We start from the raw sequence: 18,411 nt of genomic DNA, 5'->3' as shown, positions 1-18,411 counted from the left end.
AATAAATATATCACAACTCACACATTAAAACAATTGTTCTCTAAATATAAATTTCTAACAATCTTAAGTGCTCAATGTACTCGAGGTGACAATATTCCAAGACCACATCTGCTTGCATAAACCTTAATGACCCCTGTCAATTGACACCCCCTCCCCCCCCACACACACACAACAAACAGGTGCACCATCCACAGATATTTCTGTTAATAGCACCAGCACACACTGTAATTCTCTATCTTGTTGCCCCCCTAGCCTTGTTAACAATTGCTTCTATTGAAAATGTAATGCTAATTTTTTTTATGGAAAGTAGCTTGGCAGGATTCCCTTGATTACACCCACAGGGTGAATGCACCTCAGCAAAGACTTCACAAATCAGGAACACCTGGCTTTCATGAACTTCAAAACAACAAAAACTATTAAAAATAAGGATGGCCTTCTCTTCAGTATTGTCAGTGCTGAATAATTAAACAATTCTGCTTACTGCATAACAGTGCTTCTGGTGAAATAATTAACCAAACAGCTGAACGGCACACAGGTCTCCAATTTTGCACATTACAAATTAATCCAAAAAATGTCTTTTTAAAAGTACATATTCCAATTCTTTTCCTAAATCCAGTTATGCTCATTTTTCTACGACTATTACACCTTTCATCACTTCCAACTTTCTTACTCACTAACTTTCTTTCTCATTCTTGCAGAATTTTCATTATCTTTTTTTAAAATGCTAATACAAAAAGTTTCCTGCTCATGTGGTCTAGGATTCTTTTAGGACTGTACAACAACAACTTGTATTTATATAGCGCCTTTAACGTAGTAAAACGTCCCAAGGCGCTTCACAGGAGTATTAGAAGACAAAGAATTTGACACCGAGCCACATAAGGAGAAATTAGAGCAGGTGACTAAAAGCTTGGTCAAATAGGTAGGTTTTAAGGAGCGTCTTAAAGGAGGAAAGAGGTAGAGAGGCGGAGAGGTTTAGGCAGGGAATTCCAGGGCTCAGGGCCTAGGCAACAGAAGGCACGGCCACCAATGGTTGAGTGATTATAATCAGGGATGCTCAAGAGGGCAGAATTAGAGGAGCGCAGGTATCTCAGGGGGGAGGGTTGTCAGGCTAAAGGAAATTACAGAGATAAGGAGGGGCGAGGCCATGGAGGGATTTGAAAACAAGGATGAGAATTTAAAAATCAAGACATTGCTTAACCGGGAGCCAATATAGGTTAGCAAGCACAGGGGTGATGGATGAACGGGACTTGGTGCAAATTAGGACATGGGCAGCCGAGTTTTGGATGACCTCAAGTTTACGTAGGGTAGAATGTGGGAGACCAGCCAGGAGTGCATTGGAATAAATCAAGTTTATAGGTAACAAAGGCATGGATGAGGGTTTCAGCAGCAGATGAGCTGAGGCAAGGGTGGAGACGCGCGATGTTACAGAGGTGGAAATAGGCAGTCTTAGTTATGCTGCGGATATGTGGTCGGAAGCTCATTTCAGGGTCAAATATGACACCAAGGTTGCGAACAGTGTGATTCAGCCTCAGACAGATGCTAGGGAGAGGGATGGAGTCAGTGGCTAGGGAACGGAGTTTGTGGCGGGGACTGAAAACAATGGCTTCGGTCTTACCAATATTTAATTGGAGAAAATTTCTACTCATCCAGAACTGGATGTTGGACAAGCCATCTGACAATTTAGAGACCGTGGAGGGGTCGGATGATGTTGCCAAAGCAACATGTAGATGAGAAATAGGAGGGAGCCAAGGATAGATCCTTGGGGGACACCAGAGGTAACGATGCGGAAGCGGGAAGAGAAGCGGTTGCAGGTGATTCTCTGGCTACGATTAGATAGGTAATGGAACCAGGCAAGAAAATATCAGTTGTATATTTTCTGCTTGCACAATATCAATGTACAAGCAAAAAATATCAGAGTGCAATAAATTAGCAGATGCAATGTAAAATATTACACCATTTTTGTTCGATTTCAGTCACTCATGTTGACATTTCATGCCAGTAAAATAAAAGTCATACTACACATGAAAATATCACCGTAATATCTATGCACATCCTACTACTGGCCCAACAGGAACTATCAGCTACATTAAAGTGCTGATCTTCTCATTATGTCTGGCATGGGAAATGCAGATGCTGATTTTCATCAAATTAATGCCAGCTTGACAACTTAATAGTGCTTATGCTGGATTCATTACATAGATGATTAATAGAATTCAACTGAAGAAATTAGGTACTGCATCAATACAATATAGACCAAGGCCTAGAAATTCTTGGCCACCACAAAAGCTGTTGGTACCACTGCGGCCGGGGATCAACGACTGCTGAAAATGGGGTCGCTGGCAGGACTGAAAAATTGAAGCTGGGGAATAATTATTAGCCCAGCACTAAACTCAGTGTTAACGCCGTCCTTGTGGCGTTGATCCTGGTAGCAGGCCTCAATGCGGCGGGCCCAAGCGGCGTTGCTGCTTCAACAGCCTCTGAAAGCGAGGCTGTCATTTCACAAAGCATTGTGGGATTCTTAAAACGGCAATGCATTGTCATTTTCTTAAAAAGGCAATGCCTTCTGAATTGATAAAAAATAAAAAATGTAAAAAGATGCAGTTTTTAGCCCTTACAGCTCAACTGCCTTGTGAAAAAAAATTATTAAAAAGAATTCCCCAATGAATTCCCTCAAAGCTGAATTCCCTTTCGCCCCTAAAAAAAAAATGGGAAAAGTGCTTCAGCACTAACATAACTGGCTCAGCAAACCAGGGAAGGGGCACCCAGAGTCTCGCACGCAGCATTCTAGCTTTGTGCAAGGGGTCAACACTGCAAGAGAGGTTCTCTACGCATAGGGGCCAGGAGGCCCTCCGGAAAGAAGGGCCTCCTTCTCAATGCACGCCTTCCTCCCCCCGCCCTGCCAAATCACTCACCTACCAATAATCTGTACCAATCGCCAAGCACACCTGACATTCCTGGCTTCCCCCCACACCCTCGGAGGAGATGGTGCCTGCCGTTCTTGGCAGGGGCATGCATGGTTGAGCCCTTGGCCAGTGGCGGGGCTGAAAGGATACAAGATACTGGTATCCTCATACGTTATCTTCCTTCTCGCATGCACCTCTTGCTTTCCCGCCCTCCCCTCACAACTCCACCTTAATGCCTTCCTCATTTCCACACCCAAGAAATGCAGCCTGCCCTGCCAGTAGTTGACTGAGAGGAGAAAGAGAAAGAGAGAGAAGAGAGAAAAGAGAGAGAAAGAAATAGAGAGAAAGGAGAGAGAGAAAGAAGAAACACCATCACTCGATTTGACACTCCCAGCCACCAGTTCCTCAAGGTCGACCAGCAGGGCCATTTGCAGTGTTCCCCACTGAAAGTCAGCAGCCTTCCACCAGCCATGCTGCAGCCACTGGGGTAGCACTGCATGACATCAGTAAGATAAGCAAAGGCATACACAAGACAGTCATTAAGGGAATGCAAAGGGTGATTAGTTGATTTCTTGATGTCATATTGGATATATAGATGTAAATAAAGTTGGATTGGAAAGTTGGCTTTGTGGTGGCTTTTATTTAAGTATTGTGGCCAAGAGGACACTGTGATGGTCAGTAACAGAGGGGAAGGTAAAGGGTAGGACAAATGTTGAAAGGGGAATTCAGGTTGTGGTCACTGGTACCGCAGGTGGATGATTACATCCCGGATAGCCCGGCCAGAAAGGTGCTGTCTAGGTTGCATTCTTCCTTCTGCTTCCTCCTCTTCCCTCTGCGAGCGGATGCTGTAAATCTGAACTAAAAGCATAAAATGCTGGAAATACTCAGCAGGCAGCATCTCGACCTGAGCCATGAACTCTGGTTCTCTCTCCATAGATGTTGCCTGACCTGACCTGCTGAGTATTTTCAGCATTTTCTGTCTTATCAGAGGCCTTCCTTTACCATCCGAAGCCTTGCAAGCGTCCAGCAGCACTCCCTGCACACTTTAAAAAAACTTTTAATGTATTGCACCAAGCCACTACTTCAATAACATAAAAAAAAGTCCCAAAGCTTAAATGCCAACATACTTGAAAGATGTGCGTGTCCCTTTAAGAGGTGCTGACATAATCTCTGTCAGTCTGCTGAACGCTTAGGGCCCAGTGTTGAACTGAGAGGTTGCTGGGAGGTTGTTTCTCTTGGTTGGAAAGTCTAGAACTAGGGGGCATAGCCTCAGGGTAAAGGGTCGATCATTTAAGACTGAGATGAGGAGGAATTCCTTCACTCAGAGGGTTGTGAATCTTTGGAATTCTCTACCCCAAAGGGCTGTGGATATGGAGTCATTGAGTATAGATAAATTTTTTGAACTCTAGGGGAATCAAGGGATATGGGGATCGGGCAGGAAAGGTGAGTTGAGACTGAAGATCAGCCATGATCTTACTGAATGGTGGAGCAGGCTTAAGGGGCCATATGGCCTTCTCCTGCTCCTAATTCTTATGTTCTTAACTCAGCGCTAAGGTCCAAGTTTGCTGAGGTGACGTTAAGTCGGCGTACATGTTGCCCTTTCTTAATTTACATTTCCAGAGCCTGTGATGCTATTGGCAGCACAACGGCCCTCACCAAAATGGTGGCCGCCGAGTCCCACACCAGAGAAGGGTGCTAGAGTGGCAGCCGCCATTTTTAGACTGGATCGCAACGAAAACTCGTGGTGGTAAGTGGGTCAATTTCTAGGCCCAAAGCTGTACACCCTAAATAAAATACAAAATTTTTAATTCTCTATAGCTTAATGTGAGGTAGGCACCAAAATGTTGATGTCGAGATTGGAGTTTTCACAAATGGTACATACCATGACAGTGTCCAGTTTTTGTCTGACTTTTTGCATTTTCATAGATATCCTGGATGAATGACTAATTGAAGAAAAAGAGGCATCATATACAGTGCTATCAAAAGAGCTGCTAAAAATCTTGGGTCCTTTTGGTGTAGACGTAGTTGCAGACTTCAATTTTGTTATACAGACATCTTTCATAGTTTCAGCTTCCATTTGAGCAACTAGGAGATGGGAGAAAAAAGTAATTTACAGATAAACCACCATTCTAAGGTGTGTTTTAAACATTACAGTATAAAATTGAAAAAACATGACTGCTTTGTGTGGCAACGTGTGAAAGAAATAGATTTAGATCTAATTTACAGTAATGAAATTGGATAAATTGCAATAGGAATACAAATACCCTTTACCACAACAAAAACAGAAAACATAGTTACCTTATGGAAATTATTTTAAAACCACGAATTTTTTATTAACTACAACATTTATTTTTGCCGCTTTTTCACAAGTTATCGCTTTTTTTTTTTTATAGACACAATGGCTTAGAAATTAAGATGGTAGCGCCAGCTGCTAGCGCCATAAGAGGGCGATAAGTGGGGCGCGAAGCGGCTAGCACCCGGGTGCGGCGCGATCTGCGCCTTTCGCGAACTTGAGTGAAGACTTAGCGGCGGCGCAAAACCGCAACGCCCGCTCAGCTGCGCGCGCAGATCCCGATGTCATTTCATGGTGCAACGCCCTTGGTGTGCCCCGAACCGGAACTTCAGTGGCGCCCCCCTTCTTTCCGCCTGGCGCTCGCAGCGACTGGTTGAGTGGAACGGTTCCCAGTCGCTGTGGGGCTGGGGGACGCTATTTAAAGGGGACTCTTCCTGCATTCTTTGTGGTAGCCATTTTGTACCACTCCTTCTGTGAGAGAGAGAGAGAGAGAGATTTGGAAAGAGACAAAGGGAGAGAGCTTTTTGTTTTGACTCAGCGCTCGCACAGGTACTTCTGGCTTCAGGCCAGAACTTTGCAGTTGGATTGATTTTTCAGTGCCATAGCCTTGAGTGGCCACATATAATGGGGGCTGCAATAGGTGGAAATGTTGGGTTTCTGCATTGCATTGAAAGGGCTCAGAGATGCCGAGAGAGTGCCAATCATGGCCAGACGGAGAAGGGCCAACAGGCGTCGGCACAGGAGGCCTTACCCTCCCAGGGTATACCGCCAGCACTTCTCCTACCTCAACATGTCGGAGGAGCAGTGCATTCGGAGGCTTCGGTTCAGCAGGGAGGTGGTCACTGAGCTCCGCCACCTGCTTCAGAGAGATCTGCAGCCTCAATTGAGGAGCAGGACGTCTCTGTTGGTGGCAGTGAAGGTGACAGTGGCTCTCAACTTCTATGCCACCGGCTCCTTCCAATCCGCTACTGGGGACATTGCCAATGTCTCCCAGTTCACGGTGCATTGCTGCATCCGCCAGGTCACGAATGCCCTCTTCAGAAGGAGACGTCAGTACATTTACTTCCCCATGACCCTGGACAAGCAGCAAAAGCATGAAGTGGGATTTGCGAGAATAGCGGGCTTCCCCATGGTCCAGGGCGCCATTGACTGCACGCATGTGGCTTTGCGGGCGCCTCTAGAGAATGCCAAGGATTACCGCAACCGGAAGGGGTACCATTCGCTGAACGTGCAGTTGGTGTGTGACCACAGGCAGCTCATACTAGCTGTCAATGCCCGCTTTCCAGGCAGCAGCCACGACGCCTTCATCCTGTACCAGACTTCTGTGGCAGACATTTTCGAAGCCCCGGCTCACCCAGGAGGCTGGCTTGTCGGGGACAAGGGCTATCCTTTGTGCACCTGGCTGATGGCCCCGCTCCGTGCGCCCACTACCCCTGCTGAAGAACGATACAATGACGGCCATCAAGCGACCAGGAACATCATTGAGCACACAATCGGCGTGCTGAAGCAACGGTTCCGCTGTCTGGACCATTCCGGGGGAGCCCTATAGTACTCGCCTGAGCGAGTCTCCCATTTCGTTGTAGTGTACTGCATGCTGCACAACCTGGCTATCCTCAGGACTCAGCCACTGCCAGCAGACATTGGAGGACCACCAGAGGAGGAGGAGCACCAAGATGGGAGGAAGGCACAAAGTGCAAGGGCCGTCCGTCAGCGGCTTATTGCAAGTCGGTTCTAGGCCCCCTCTCAGGGAATGGCTTGTGCCATTGAAAGAACATGAATGGAGTCGCTCCACAAACCCTGAGGCGGTCAAGGCAACAAATAGTTCAAAGTGCAAACATGCACAATCTGAATAAAGACAATTTTTTATTTAACAAACTCTGTGCCCTTCCCGCATGAAAAACAAATACAGAGAAACCCCCCCAAAAAACAAACAGTCAGACACATAACTGGCTCTCACAACCTGGAGACAATGAACAAAACAGTTAAACAAAAATGTCCATGATCCTCGGCCTTCATAAAAAACACAACATCCTCGGCCTTCAGAAAAACAAACACAACATCCTCGGCCTTCAAAGAAAAAAACACAACATCCTTGGCCTTCAGAGAAAATCACAACATTTTGCCACACCTCCTACTTTTTGGCCTGCGAGGGTGATCTGCCTCGCTTGCGAGATTGGCCCCTTCCCGCCCTGCAGCTCCTCCGTAATGGGACCCCAGTGGCTGCAGCAAGGCTGGGGGAAGGCTGCTGAGGGTCCGATAGATAGTGAGTCGGCAGATGCCCTTGGGGGACGGCCTGGACCAGCTCTGGGCCTGGAGGGCCCGGCTGCTGACTGCTCCAACTCTGCTTGGGCAGCAGCAGTCTGTCCTATGGGTGGTGGCAGCTGCAGTGGAGGAGTGACAGTGTTGGCAGCAGGAACGCTGCCAACCTGACAGAGCACAGGCACTCCCTGGTCGGACGAGACACTGGCACTCGCACGGGCCAGCACTGAAGCATGCGCAGCAATCTGCTGAAGCACAGACTGCTGGGCTGCTGCGGCGCGGCGAGGGCCCCGGCGATTCCTGGCCGATCCAGCGAGGGTGGCAGCAGTTAGTGCTCGTGTGGCCCTGATCTGTGTCTGCATCAGACCAGCCAGTGACTGCATGGCACGATTAAGCACTTGGCTGGAAGCCACATGTGATGCAGCGACGTCCTGCTGACCCCTGGCCTGTGCTGCCCCGAAGTCCTGCAGACTCCTGGCCTGTGCTGCCCCGAATTCCTGCACACTCCTTGCCAGTGACTCTATGGAGTCAGGCATCCTTGCCACTGCAGCCATGAGCTCAATGTGCCTGCGCTTAGCCTGGGCACCCATTTCACTAAGGAGCCGCACCTCCTCTGCGCTCACTGTAGCAGGACTGGAGGCCGCACTCACCCTCCGGGGAGAAGGCCGCCGAGCTTCCCTACCCCTCCCGCGTTGCTGCAGCCCGTTGGGTCCCGGAACTTCACCCTCCTCAGACCCTTCCCCCCTGCTCCCCATCATGGCTATGGGCTGCCTCGGCTGAGGGTGGCACTGATGGTCCGTCTTCCTCTTCCTCCTCCTCGCCTTCCGATTCACTCACAGTGCCAGCTTGAGGGCCCGCCTCCTCACCTGGCGAATCAGCATCTGAAAGCAGGGAGGCACAAGAGTTGCTTTAGTGTGAGGACAGGGCGGCAGCGAGGGAGGCATGAATGCTGCTATGCACTGCATTGGTTCGAGAGTGGCAAAGGATGCTGGTGTGAGGCACAAGTGGAAAGAGAGAGGTCAAAAAGGTGATGACCTTACCATTGCTGTCCAGAACGGGGTCGGCATCTCCAGTGGCGACGGGGCCAATCAGCCGGTCTGCCATAATCCGCTCCACTCGCTGTTCCAGGTCGCTGAGGTCTTTAAGCTCAGGACGGCCTCCCCCGGTCCGTTGCTGCTGCCTCCTATTGTGGGCCAGCTTGCCCTGCAAGAGAAAGGACGGGCTCTGAGTACAGTGTGAAGCCCTGATCTCGCCTGCACTGCCTCCCATGGTGGAATAGCCCTGACAGTGTCAAGCCCTGATCTCGCCTGCACTGCCTCCCATGGTGGGATAGCCCTGGCAGTGTGTCAAGTTGTGAATGTGCATGTGATTTTCATGAGAGTCCCATAAGTGTTGGATGAGGGTTGGGCATTGGGGCTTTCAGGACCCTTTGGCCATAAAGTGAGGTGCACATGCAGGGATGAAGAGGATACTGGAAAGGGTACTCACCCTGATGACCCGAGTGAGGTCGTTGAATTTCTTCCTACATTGCGTTGGTGTCCTAGGGACCATGCTGCTGGAGGTCACTCTGTGTGCCACCTCCCTCCAAGCTTTTCTATATTCGCTGGGCAGCGGCCTCCTGCCACGGTCAGGAAAGATAGGTCACCTGCGCTCCACTGCGCCAACCAGAACCTTCAGGGCACCCTCACTGAAGCGCTGCGCTCGCTCCCTGGCCTTCTCCATGGTCGTGGGCGTAACGTTGTCGAAGCAGGTCTGTCCAGGCCTAGAATCAGGGCTCCAGTGTGCAGGGCGTGGCTGCAAACCAAATCGACTCTCCCCCTTTAAGAGCTGACCGGCACCAGCATGTCTGCCTGCAATCGATAACTCGCCGCACCTGCGCTGCACCCGCTCTTGGTGGTAGCGCCTCGGCTCGCCGGCTTAGCGCCTTATGATAGTCGTGCACCACCTGCTTTAGCGCAGCAGCAACCTCTTGGGGCGATGCAACTCAATTTCGGCGAAGGTGGCGCTAAGTTGCACCAGGCACTAAATTTAGCGAACGCTCGGCTGTAGCGCCCCAAACGTGGTGATACTGAATTTCTAGGCCAATATACTTAGAGATGCTATACACATAAGGCTCCCAAAGGATAAATGTCAATAAAACCATAATCTAATACACAAAGGCTTTGCGCTTGAGTCCTAGGATTTCTTCTCATTCAAACTTAATTGATTTTAGCACCAATCAGCCAAGTTATTGGATACCATGGCAGGCAAATCCAGGTTGCCTACTTTGTGGGCAGAAACAGCCAGCCGACTAACTCACTCCACTGAATTACGGCTCCTGCTGATTGCACAGTCACTTTCAGTGTTGTTCTGCGAACAATGAGGAGGCCCCTTGTGGACAGAGAAGCCTGTGTGGTTAATAAACAACATCCCTAAGAAGAAAAATGAGCAACAAATAAGCAAATTAGCAACTCTTGTTGCGTATAATTTTGCTGCTTAGCAAATCACAAACATTAGAATATTTTCAGATAAGTCACTGACACAATATTGGATGTTTCATTATCATGGAGGGCAATAATACTTTGTGTACTACTATTGTGAAATAGCAATACCTCACAGCCAGAAGCACAAGTGCAAGTTCTTCAGGAGTCTTGTGCACAAGTGTTTTCCAAACAAAATAATCCCTGTAACCAACTCACCAGTTAAGGAAAAAAAAACACAAATTCTAAATGTTAATAGTAGAATTCAAATATATGATCTACAGAAGTTATGAAGTAGATGCTGGTTTGTGATGTTCATTCTTACCTTCATATTACCTATAATCACCCATGAGGCTCGCTTGTAATATCATTCTTTGAACTTAAGCCTCAAAATAAAGCAAAATGGAAGTGGGGACGGGGACGACAACACAGGATGTATTGCCCCTTTAAGATATTAGCTCATTTCAGGAGCATGAATTTAAAAAAAAAATATTCGTTCATGGGATGTAGGCGTCACTGGCATGGCCAGCATTTATTGCCCATTCCAAATTGTTCGAGAAGGTGGTGGTGAGCTGCCCTCTTGAACTGCTGCAGTTCGTGTGGTGAAGGTACTGCCACAGTGCTGTTAGGGAGTGAGCGCCAGGGTTTTGACCCAGCGACGATGAAGAGTCCAAGTCAAGATGGTGTGTGACTTGGAGGGGAACTTGGAGGTGGTGGTGTTCACATGCTGCCCTTGTCCTTCTAGGTGGAAGAGGTCACGGGTTTGGGAGATGCTGCCGAAGAAGCCTTGGCGAGTTGCTGCAGTGCATCTTGTAGGTGGTACACACTGCAGCCATGGTACGCCGGTGGTGGAGGGAGGGAATGTTTAAGGTGGTGGATGGGGTACCAATCAAGTGGACTGTTTTGTCCTGGATGGTGTCGAGCTTCCTGAGTGTTGTTGGAGCTGCACTCATCCAGGCAAGTGGAGAATATTCCATCATACTCCTTACTTGTACCTTGTAGATGGTGAAAAGGTGTTGGGGAATCAGGAGGTGAGACACTCGCCGCAGAATACCTAGCCTCTGACTTGCTCTTGTTGCCACAGTATTTATGTGGTTGGTCCAGTTAGGTTTCTGGTCAATGGTAACCCCCAGGATGTTGATGGTGGGGGATTCGGCGATGGTAATGCCATTGAATGTTAAGGGGCGGTGGTTAGACTCTCGCTTGTTGGAGATAGTCATTGCCTGGCGAATGTTACCTACCATTTATCACCCCAAGCCTGAACGTCGTCCAGGTCTTGTTGCATGCGGGCATGGACTGCTTCATTATCTGAGGAGTTGTGAATGCCACTAAATACTGAGCAGTCATCAGCGAACATCCCCATTTCTGACCTTATGTTGGAGGGGAGGTCATTGATGAAGCAGCTGAAGATGGTTGGGCCTAGGACACTGCCCTGAGGAACTCCTGCAGCGATGTCCTGCGGCTATGATGATTGACCTCCAACCACCACAACCATCTTCCTTTGTGCTAGGTATGATTCCAGCCAGTGGAGAGCTTCCCCCCACCCCGCTGATTCCCACTGACTTCAGTTTTACTAGGGCTCCTTGATGCCACACTCGTCAAATGCTGCCTTGATGTCAAGGACAGTCACGCTTCCTCACCTCAGGAATTCAGCTCCTTTGTCCATGTTTGGACCAAGGCTGTAATGAGGTCAGGAGCCGAGTGGTCTTGGCGGAACCCAAACTGAGCATCAGTGAGCAGGTTATTGGTGAGTAAGTGCCGCTTGACAGCACTGTCAATGACACCTTCCATCGCTTTGCTGATGATTGAGAGTAGACTGATGGGATGGTAATTGGCCGGGTTGGATTTGTCCTGCTTTTTGTGGACAGGATATACCTGGGAAGTTTTCTACATTGTCGGATAGATGCCAGTGTTGTAGCTGTACTGGGACAGCTTGGCTAGAAGTGCGGCTAGTTCTGGAGCACAAGTCTTCAGCACGACAGCCGGGATGTTGTCGGGGCCCATAGCCTTTGCTGTATCCAGTGTGCTCAGCCTTTTCTTGATATCATGTGGAGTGAATCGAATTGGCTGAAAATTGTTTCTGTGATGGTGGGGACCTCAGGAGGAAGCCAATATGGATCGGCCATTCGGCACTTCTGGCTGAAGATGGTTGCAAATGCTTCAGCCTTGTCTTTTGCACTCATGTGCTGGGTTCCAACATCATTGAGGATGGGGATATTCATGGAGCCTCCTCCTCCAGTTAGTTGTTTAATGGTCCACCACCATTCATGACTGGACGTGGCAGGACTGCAGAGCTTTGATCTGATCCGTTGATTGTGGGATCGCTTAGCCCCGTCTTTAGCATGCTGCTTCTGCTTTTTAGCATGCATGTCATCCTGTGTTGCAGCTTCCCCAGGTTGGCACCTCATTGTTAGGTACGCCTGGTGCGACTCCTGACATGCTCCTCTACACTCCTTATTCAACCAGGGTTGGTCCCCTGGCTTGATGGTAATGGTGGAGTGAGGGTTATGCTGGGACATGAGGTTACAGATTGTGGTGGAATACAATTCTGCTGCTGCTGATGGCCCACAGCGCCTCATGGATGCCCAGTTTTGAGCTGCTAGATCTGTTCTGAATCTATCCCATTTAGCACGGTGGTAGTGCCACACAACACGATGCAGGGTGTCCTCAGTGTGAAGATGGGACTTCATCTCCACAATGACTGTGCGGTGGTCACTGCTACCAATACTGTCATGGACAGATGCCTCTGCGACAGGTAGATTAGTGAAGACGAGGTCAAGTAGGTTTTTCCCTCCTGTTGGTTCTCTCACCACCTGTCGCAGGCCCAGACTGGCAGCTATGTCCTTCAGGACTCTGCCAGCTCCGTCAGTAGTGGTGCTACCGAGCCACTCTTGGTGCTGGACATTGAAGTCCCCCACCCAGAGTACAGTCTACGTGACTTACTTTTCCTACAAAGAGGCCTCACCTGGGGCGATGCATCAGTTCTTTTCCCAGAGAAGCCAGATCATTACCATATAATAAACTATTGTTATGAGCATAGATACTTCTATTTGTAGTGTAGAAAAGACCCAATGAGTATAGTGTGGTAAACCACTGTTTGTATTCCACTGTGTACATGCCTGGACATGCCTCGGCTGACTCCTCCCACAAGTCCTAGTATAAAGGTGACTGCTCCCCAGCCCTTTGTATTTCTGGACCGGTCGACCACTCGAGGCAGACCTTCATTCTTTAGTTAATAAAAGCCTTTAGTTACTCTCTTAACTCTCAGTCTTTTATGAGTAATTGATAGCGCATCAATTTTATTAACAAAATTTTTATAATGGAGAAGATCCTCACACCAGCATGCCTGGACTTAGATCATCGGGAGGCGGACTCATCCACCAAGTTTACTCACTGGCTTAAGTGTTTCGAAAAATTCCTGACCGCCTCCGAAGCAATCAAATCGGACGAGGACAAACTGGATGTCCTGACCTCCAAAGTGAACCACCGAGTGTACTCGGTCATCCAAGACGCGACCTCGTACGCGGACGCTATCAAGCTCCTCAAGGACCAGTACACGCGCCCAGTGAACGAAGTGTACGCCAGGCACCTTCTGGGGAGTCGTAAACAACAACCTGGGGAATCGACCGTGGAATACCTTCAGGCACTGTCTGTGCTTGGCCGGGCCTGTGGTTGTAAGGATGTAAAGGCCGCCGTGTACACAGAGGAACTTATCCGGGACGCTTTTGTAGCGGGCCACAGATCCAATTACACCCGACAGCGACTGTTGGAGCAGAGTGACCTCGACCTCAACAAGGCCTCTGAACTCGCACTATCATTGGATGCAGCCTACCGGGGCATGGATGCCTACTCCTCTGCACCGTGGACGCCGCGGGGAATGACAGCCTGGGACACGGTAGGACCGCCTCATAGCGCCGTGCCACCCCAGCCACACCCCAGCAACGGCCCAACTACCGCAGCAGTGTCCCAAGGCCAGACAGCAGTGCCCCAAGGCCAGAAATGCTACTTCTGTGGCCAGGCAAAACACCCCAGAGCGCGCTGCCCGGCGAAAAACGCGATCTGCTCGGGCTGCGGGAAGAAGGGACACTACGCTAGCGTCTGCAGGGCCAAAGCCACCCCGAACCCCAGCAGCGCCGCGTGTGGGCCATGCGGGCCGCCATCTTGGGCCTCCCCGGCCATGTGCGAACCACCGGTACAGCAGCCATTTTGGACGCCTCCAGCCACATGGGGATCATGGACGCCGCCATCTTGGACGACAGCCGGAACGCAGCAGGCCCCCAACACCGCCTCATCTGATACCCGCAGCGACACACCGACCCCTACGCTGGCATCCGTTACACTGGACCAAGCGAGACCGCACCAGCTGGCCAGTTCCACAATGGACATTAAGGTAAATGGTCACGATACAATCTGCCTTTTTGACTCTGGGAGCACGGAGAGCTTCATCCACCCCGACACGGTGCGGCGTTGCTCTCTCCCAGTCCTGCCTGCGCACCAGCGGATTTCTATGGCCTCCGAGTCCCAGTCGGCGGACATCGGCGGCTACTGCGTGGTGACACTCGTAGTAGACGGGACTGTGTACGATCATTTTAAACTTCTGGTCCTGCCCGACCTCTGCGCTGCCATCCTGCTGGGGTTAGATTTTCAGTGCCACCTTAAAAGTGTTACGATGGCGTACGGTGGACCCCTACCCCCACTCACAGTCCGCAGCCAGCAGCTTCCAAATTGCCCGCCGCGCACCAGGTGCAACCTCTCCACACTCAGAGTCACCCCCCCCCACTGTTTGCTAACCTCACCCCCGACTGTAAGCCCATCGCCACAAAGAGCAGGCGATACAGTGCCGGGGACAGGGTTTTCATTAAAACCGAAGTGGAGCGGCTCCTGAAGGAAGGGATTATTGAGGGCAGCACCAGCCCCTGGCGAGCCCAGGTTGTGGTCGTTAAGACCGGCGAGAAGCAGCGCCTGGTCATCGACTACAGCCAGACAATAAATCGCTACACCCTGCTGGACGCCTACCCACTCCCCCGCATAGCTGATATGGTCAACCAGATCGCGCAGTACCGCGTCTTCTCGACCATTGACCTGAAATCAGCGTACCACCAGCTCCCTATCCGCCCTGAGGACCGCCAGTATACTGCCTTTGAGGCAAACGGCCGCCTCTAACACTTCCTTAGGGTTCCCTTTGGCGTCACCAACGGGGTCTCCGTCTTCCAAAGGGAGATGGACCGGATGGTAGATCAAAATGCGTTGCAGGCCACTTTCCCATATCTGGACAATGTGACCATCTGCGGCCGTGACTTGCAGGACCATGACGCAAACCTCGAAAAATTCCTCCGCACCGCCCAACTCCTGAACCTGACATATAACAAGGAGAAGTGCATATTCCGCACAAACCGCCTCGCCATCCTTGGCTGTGTTGTGGAACACGGAGTCATCGGCCCCGACCCCGACCGGATGCGTCCCCTTATGGAACTCCCACTGCCCCACTGCCTCAAGGCCCTGAAGAGGTGCCTAGGGTTTTTCTCCTATTACGCCCAGTGGGTCCCCTACTATGCGGACAAGGCCCGTCCGCTGATCAAGTCCACCTCTTTTCCCTTGACGGCAGAGGCCCGCTTAGCCTTCCACCGTATCAAGGAGGACATTGCCAAAGCCACCATGCACGCAGTGGACGAATCCATCCCCTTCCAGGTGGAAAGCGACGCGCCCGACTTTGCCCTGGCCGCTACCCTCAATCAGGCGGGGAGACCCGTGGCCTTCTTTTCACGAACCCTCCAAGGCCCGGAGACCAGACACTCCGCTGTTGAGAAGGAGGCCCAGGCGATTGTGGAGGCTGTGCGTCATTGGAGGCACTACCTAGCCGGAAAACGATTTACCCTGCAGGCCTGGGCCCCGCGACCCGCTCGACATCTACGAGGACGACACGCCTGTGCCACAGCCTACGCAGGACTCGACGCCGGAAGCTCCACTACCCCTGCCGTCGCCACGCCGATCACAGCGGCAGACAAGACCTCCGGAGAGACTCCAATATACTAACTTTTAATACACTTCACCCCGCCGGACTCAATTTTAAACAAGGGGTGAATGTGGTAAACCACTGTTTGTATTCCACTGTGTACATGCCTGGACATGCCTCGGCTGACTCCTCCCACAAGTCCTCGTATAAAGGTGACTGCTCCCCAGCCCTTTGTATTTCTGGACCGGTCGACCACTCGAGGCAGACCTTCATTCTTTAGTTAATAAAAGCCTTTAGTTACTCTCTTAACTCTCAGTCTTTTATGAGTAATTGATAGCGCATCATATAGAAAATGTTGTTTGTTCTTAATTCCAATATTCTTATATAACACAATAGAATGGTCCAGTAATATTCAAGAGGAGGAAGCAGGAATCACTCTTAGACTAGACAACACATCTGTATCCAACAAAAATCTGCCAAAAATGTGGTCTTCCTTAGTTGAAGGATCCAAGTTATGATGTTTTGTGCTCGATAGCAGCCTTGCAGATGCACTTTGTGCTAACCTTTTAACCGATGACATGGATATTAACTATTTTGCTCAATTCTGCTGGGAAATAATGGTGCCTAAAGAATGCAACCCATAAAAGACAAAAAGATGGTAGGCTTTGCAAATAAATTTTGTTCCATCAACACACTGGATCAAAGCCCATTTTACACCAACCAAATATGATCAATGTATTTGATGACTGGCTAGCCAAGAGCCTAAATATCATGCCAGAAGTCATTATTGGGAAAATATGCCCAACTGTAACACTTGTGGAGAGTGGAATGTAGAGACTGATCTCCAAGTTACTCGAGACTTCAAATTTTCCTAATGCAACATGCATTAGCATCGAATCTTCCTAAACCTCCTCAACCTCACTCTTGCTGAACATACAATCCTACGGCAACACGAAAGCAAAATACTGCAGATGCTGGAAATCGGAAATAAAAACAGAAAATGCTGGAAATACTCAGCAGGTCAGGCAGCATCTGTGGAGAGAGAAACAGAGTTAACAACGAAAGGTCATTGACCTGCTGAGTATTTTCAGCATTTTCTGTTTTTATTTTTATTATACAATCCAACGGGTCACCTTCTATCACCTCAGTCTGTCGATTGTGGTGCAGTACCCTAAGCATATGGAGTGACTGCTCATCTAGGTTTTCACCAACACGAATTGCATTTCTTACAGGCATAGATGACCGTAAATGTCCTTGCACACTTTATGCAATATTTAAAGCCATGGGTCTTGGTCATCACAGCACCAGACTGATGGCAAAAGGCATTTTCCAACTAGAAAACAACATCAAATGCATCAGCATTTTAAAATGATCTGAACACCAGCACAAGGGGGGCACGGTGGCATAGTGGTTAGCACTGTTGCCTCACAGCGCCAGGGACCCGGGTTCAAATCTGGCCTCGGGCGACTGTCTGTGTGGAGTTTGCACATTCTCCCTGTGTCTGCGTGGGTTTCCTCCGGGTGCTCCGGTTTCCTCCCACAGTCCAAAGATGTGCAGGTTAGGTTGATTTGGCTATGATAAATTGACCCTTAGTGTTAGGGGATTAAATACGTGGGGTTACGGGGATAGGGTGGGATATGTGTCGGTGCAGGCTCGATGGGCTGAAATGGCCTCTATCTGCACTGTGGGGATTCTGTGATTCTGTGGAACTTTTCAACAAGTGCAATTATGAAAACCAGCAGTAATTAAGTCTGTTAATAATGAAGAAACACATTTTCATCTGAAGAAAATACCTCTTTATATAGTGTTGTCCATATGACATTCTTGTCTGTGTATTATGTGGAGATGCACCATTTCAAAGAATTGAACAATTTTACATTTTATATAGTTATAATATAAAATTGGTACATCTCCACATACTTCTTGTCACACTTTCTTGCTTGGCTCAAGTAAAACAATGACAAATTAGAACGGAGGAGATAGATTATATACAAATCAAGGAAAGCAGCTAGAAAACTACCAATTAGAAACTATTAAGGACTTAGGAATGAAACAAATTCCAAATGAGCAGTCAACAGACCCCAACAATAAAAGAAGGAAACCTAATCAAATCCCTCAAAATACTTTTTGAAAATTATTTTGTCTGCTACTGTGTTCCCCTCAGCCTGCCGGCTATAAGCTCAAAATAAGATTTTTAACAAAATTTAAAAATGTACACATTTCACAAGAACATAACTAAACTTACTATTACAAAATTTGAGTCTGCCCAAGATATTCTCTTGGGTTCAGCGGCACTGGGTATTCTGGTAAGTAAGCCCAGTGTCTCTTGTACTTTGGAGTTCATTCACACTGCCCAATATCTATTTATATGATCGTGTAACCTAGAGAATGCAACAATCTGCCCCCTTTGTCATGTAAAGGACATGTTATCCAGTTCACGTGTGCGCTCATGTGCATTTCCTGTTCTTCTGTTAGTCAGAACTGATGAGATGAGGTCAATGTAAAATCAAGAAGCTAGTTCTTTTTCCAGAATACATGTGACTG

The 18,411-nt window shown here is 49.1% G+C and overlaps 1 protein-coding gene across 6 annotated transcripts in view; it reads right to left on the bottom strand.

Annotated features, from left to right (window-relative positions):
• ahi1 (Abelson helper integration site 1) overlaps positions 1-18,411 on the bottom strand; it is a 328,929-nt gene that overhangs the window by 168,830 nt on the left and 141,688 nt on the right. For all 6 annotated transcript variants that reach the window (XR_015079575.1, XM_085997550.1, XM_085997549.1 and 3 more), the window contains one exon: positions 4,786-4,988. Coding sequence is in view for 5 of the 6 variants with exons in the window: in XM_085997550.1 (XP_085853676.1) it covers positions 4,786-4,988 (203 nt within the window). In the remaining variant the exon portion in view is untranslated. The remainder of the gene's footprint in view (positions 1-4,785; positions 4,989-18,411) is intronic.

Source organism: Somniosus microcephalus, chromosome 9 (assembly GCF_052327205.1).
Source record: "Somniosus microcephalus isolate GS21.2 chromosome 9, FLI_Smic_1.0, whole genome shotgun sequence".
Lineage (NCBI taxonomy): Eukaryota > Metazoa > Chordata > Chondrichthyes > Squaliformes > Somniosidae > Somniosus > Somniosus microcephalus.
The sequence above is the reverse complement of the archived record's forward strand: the minus strand, read 5'-3'. Positions and strand labels throughout refer to the sequence as shown.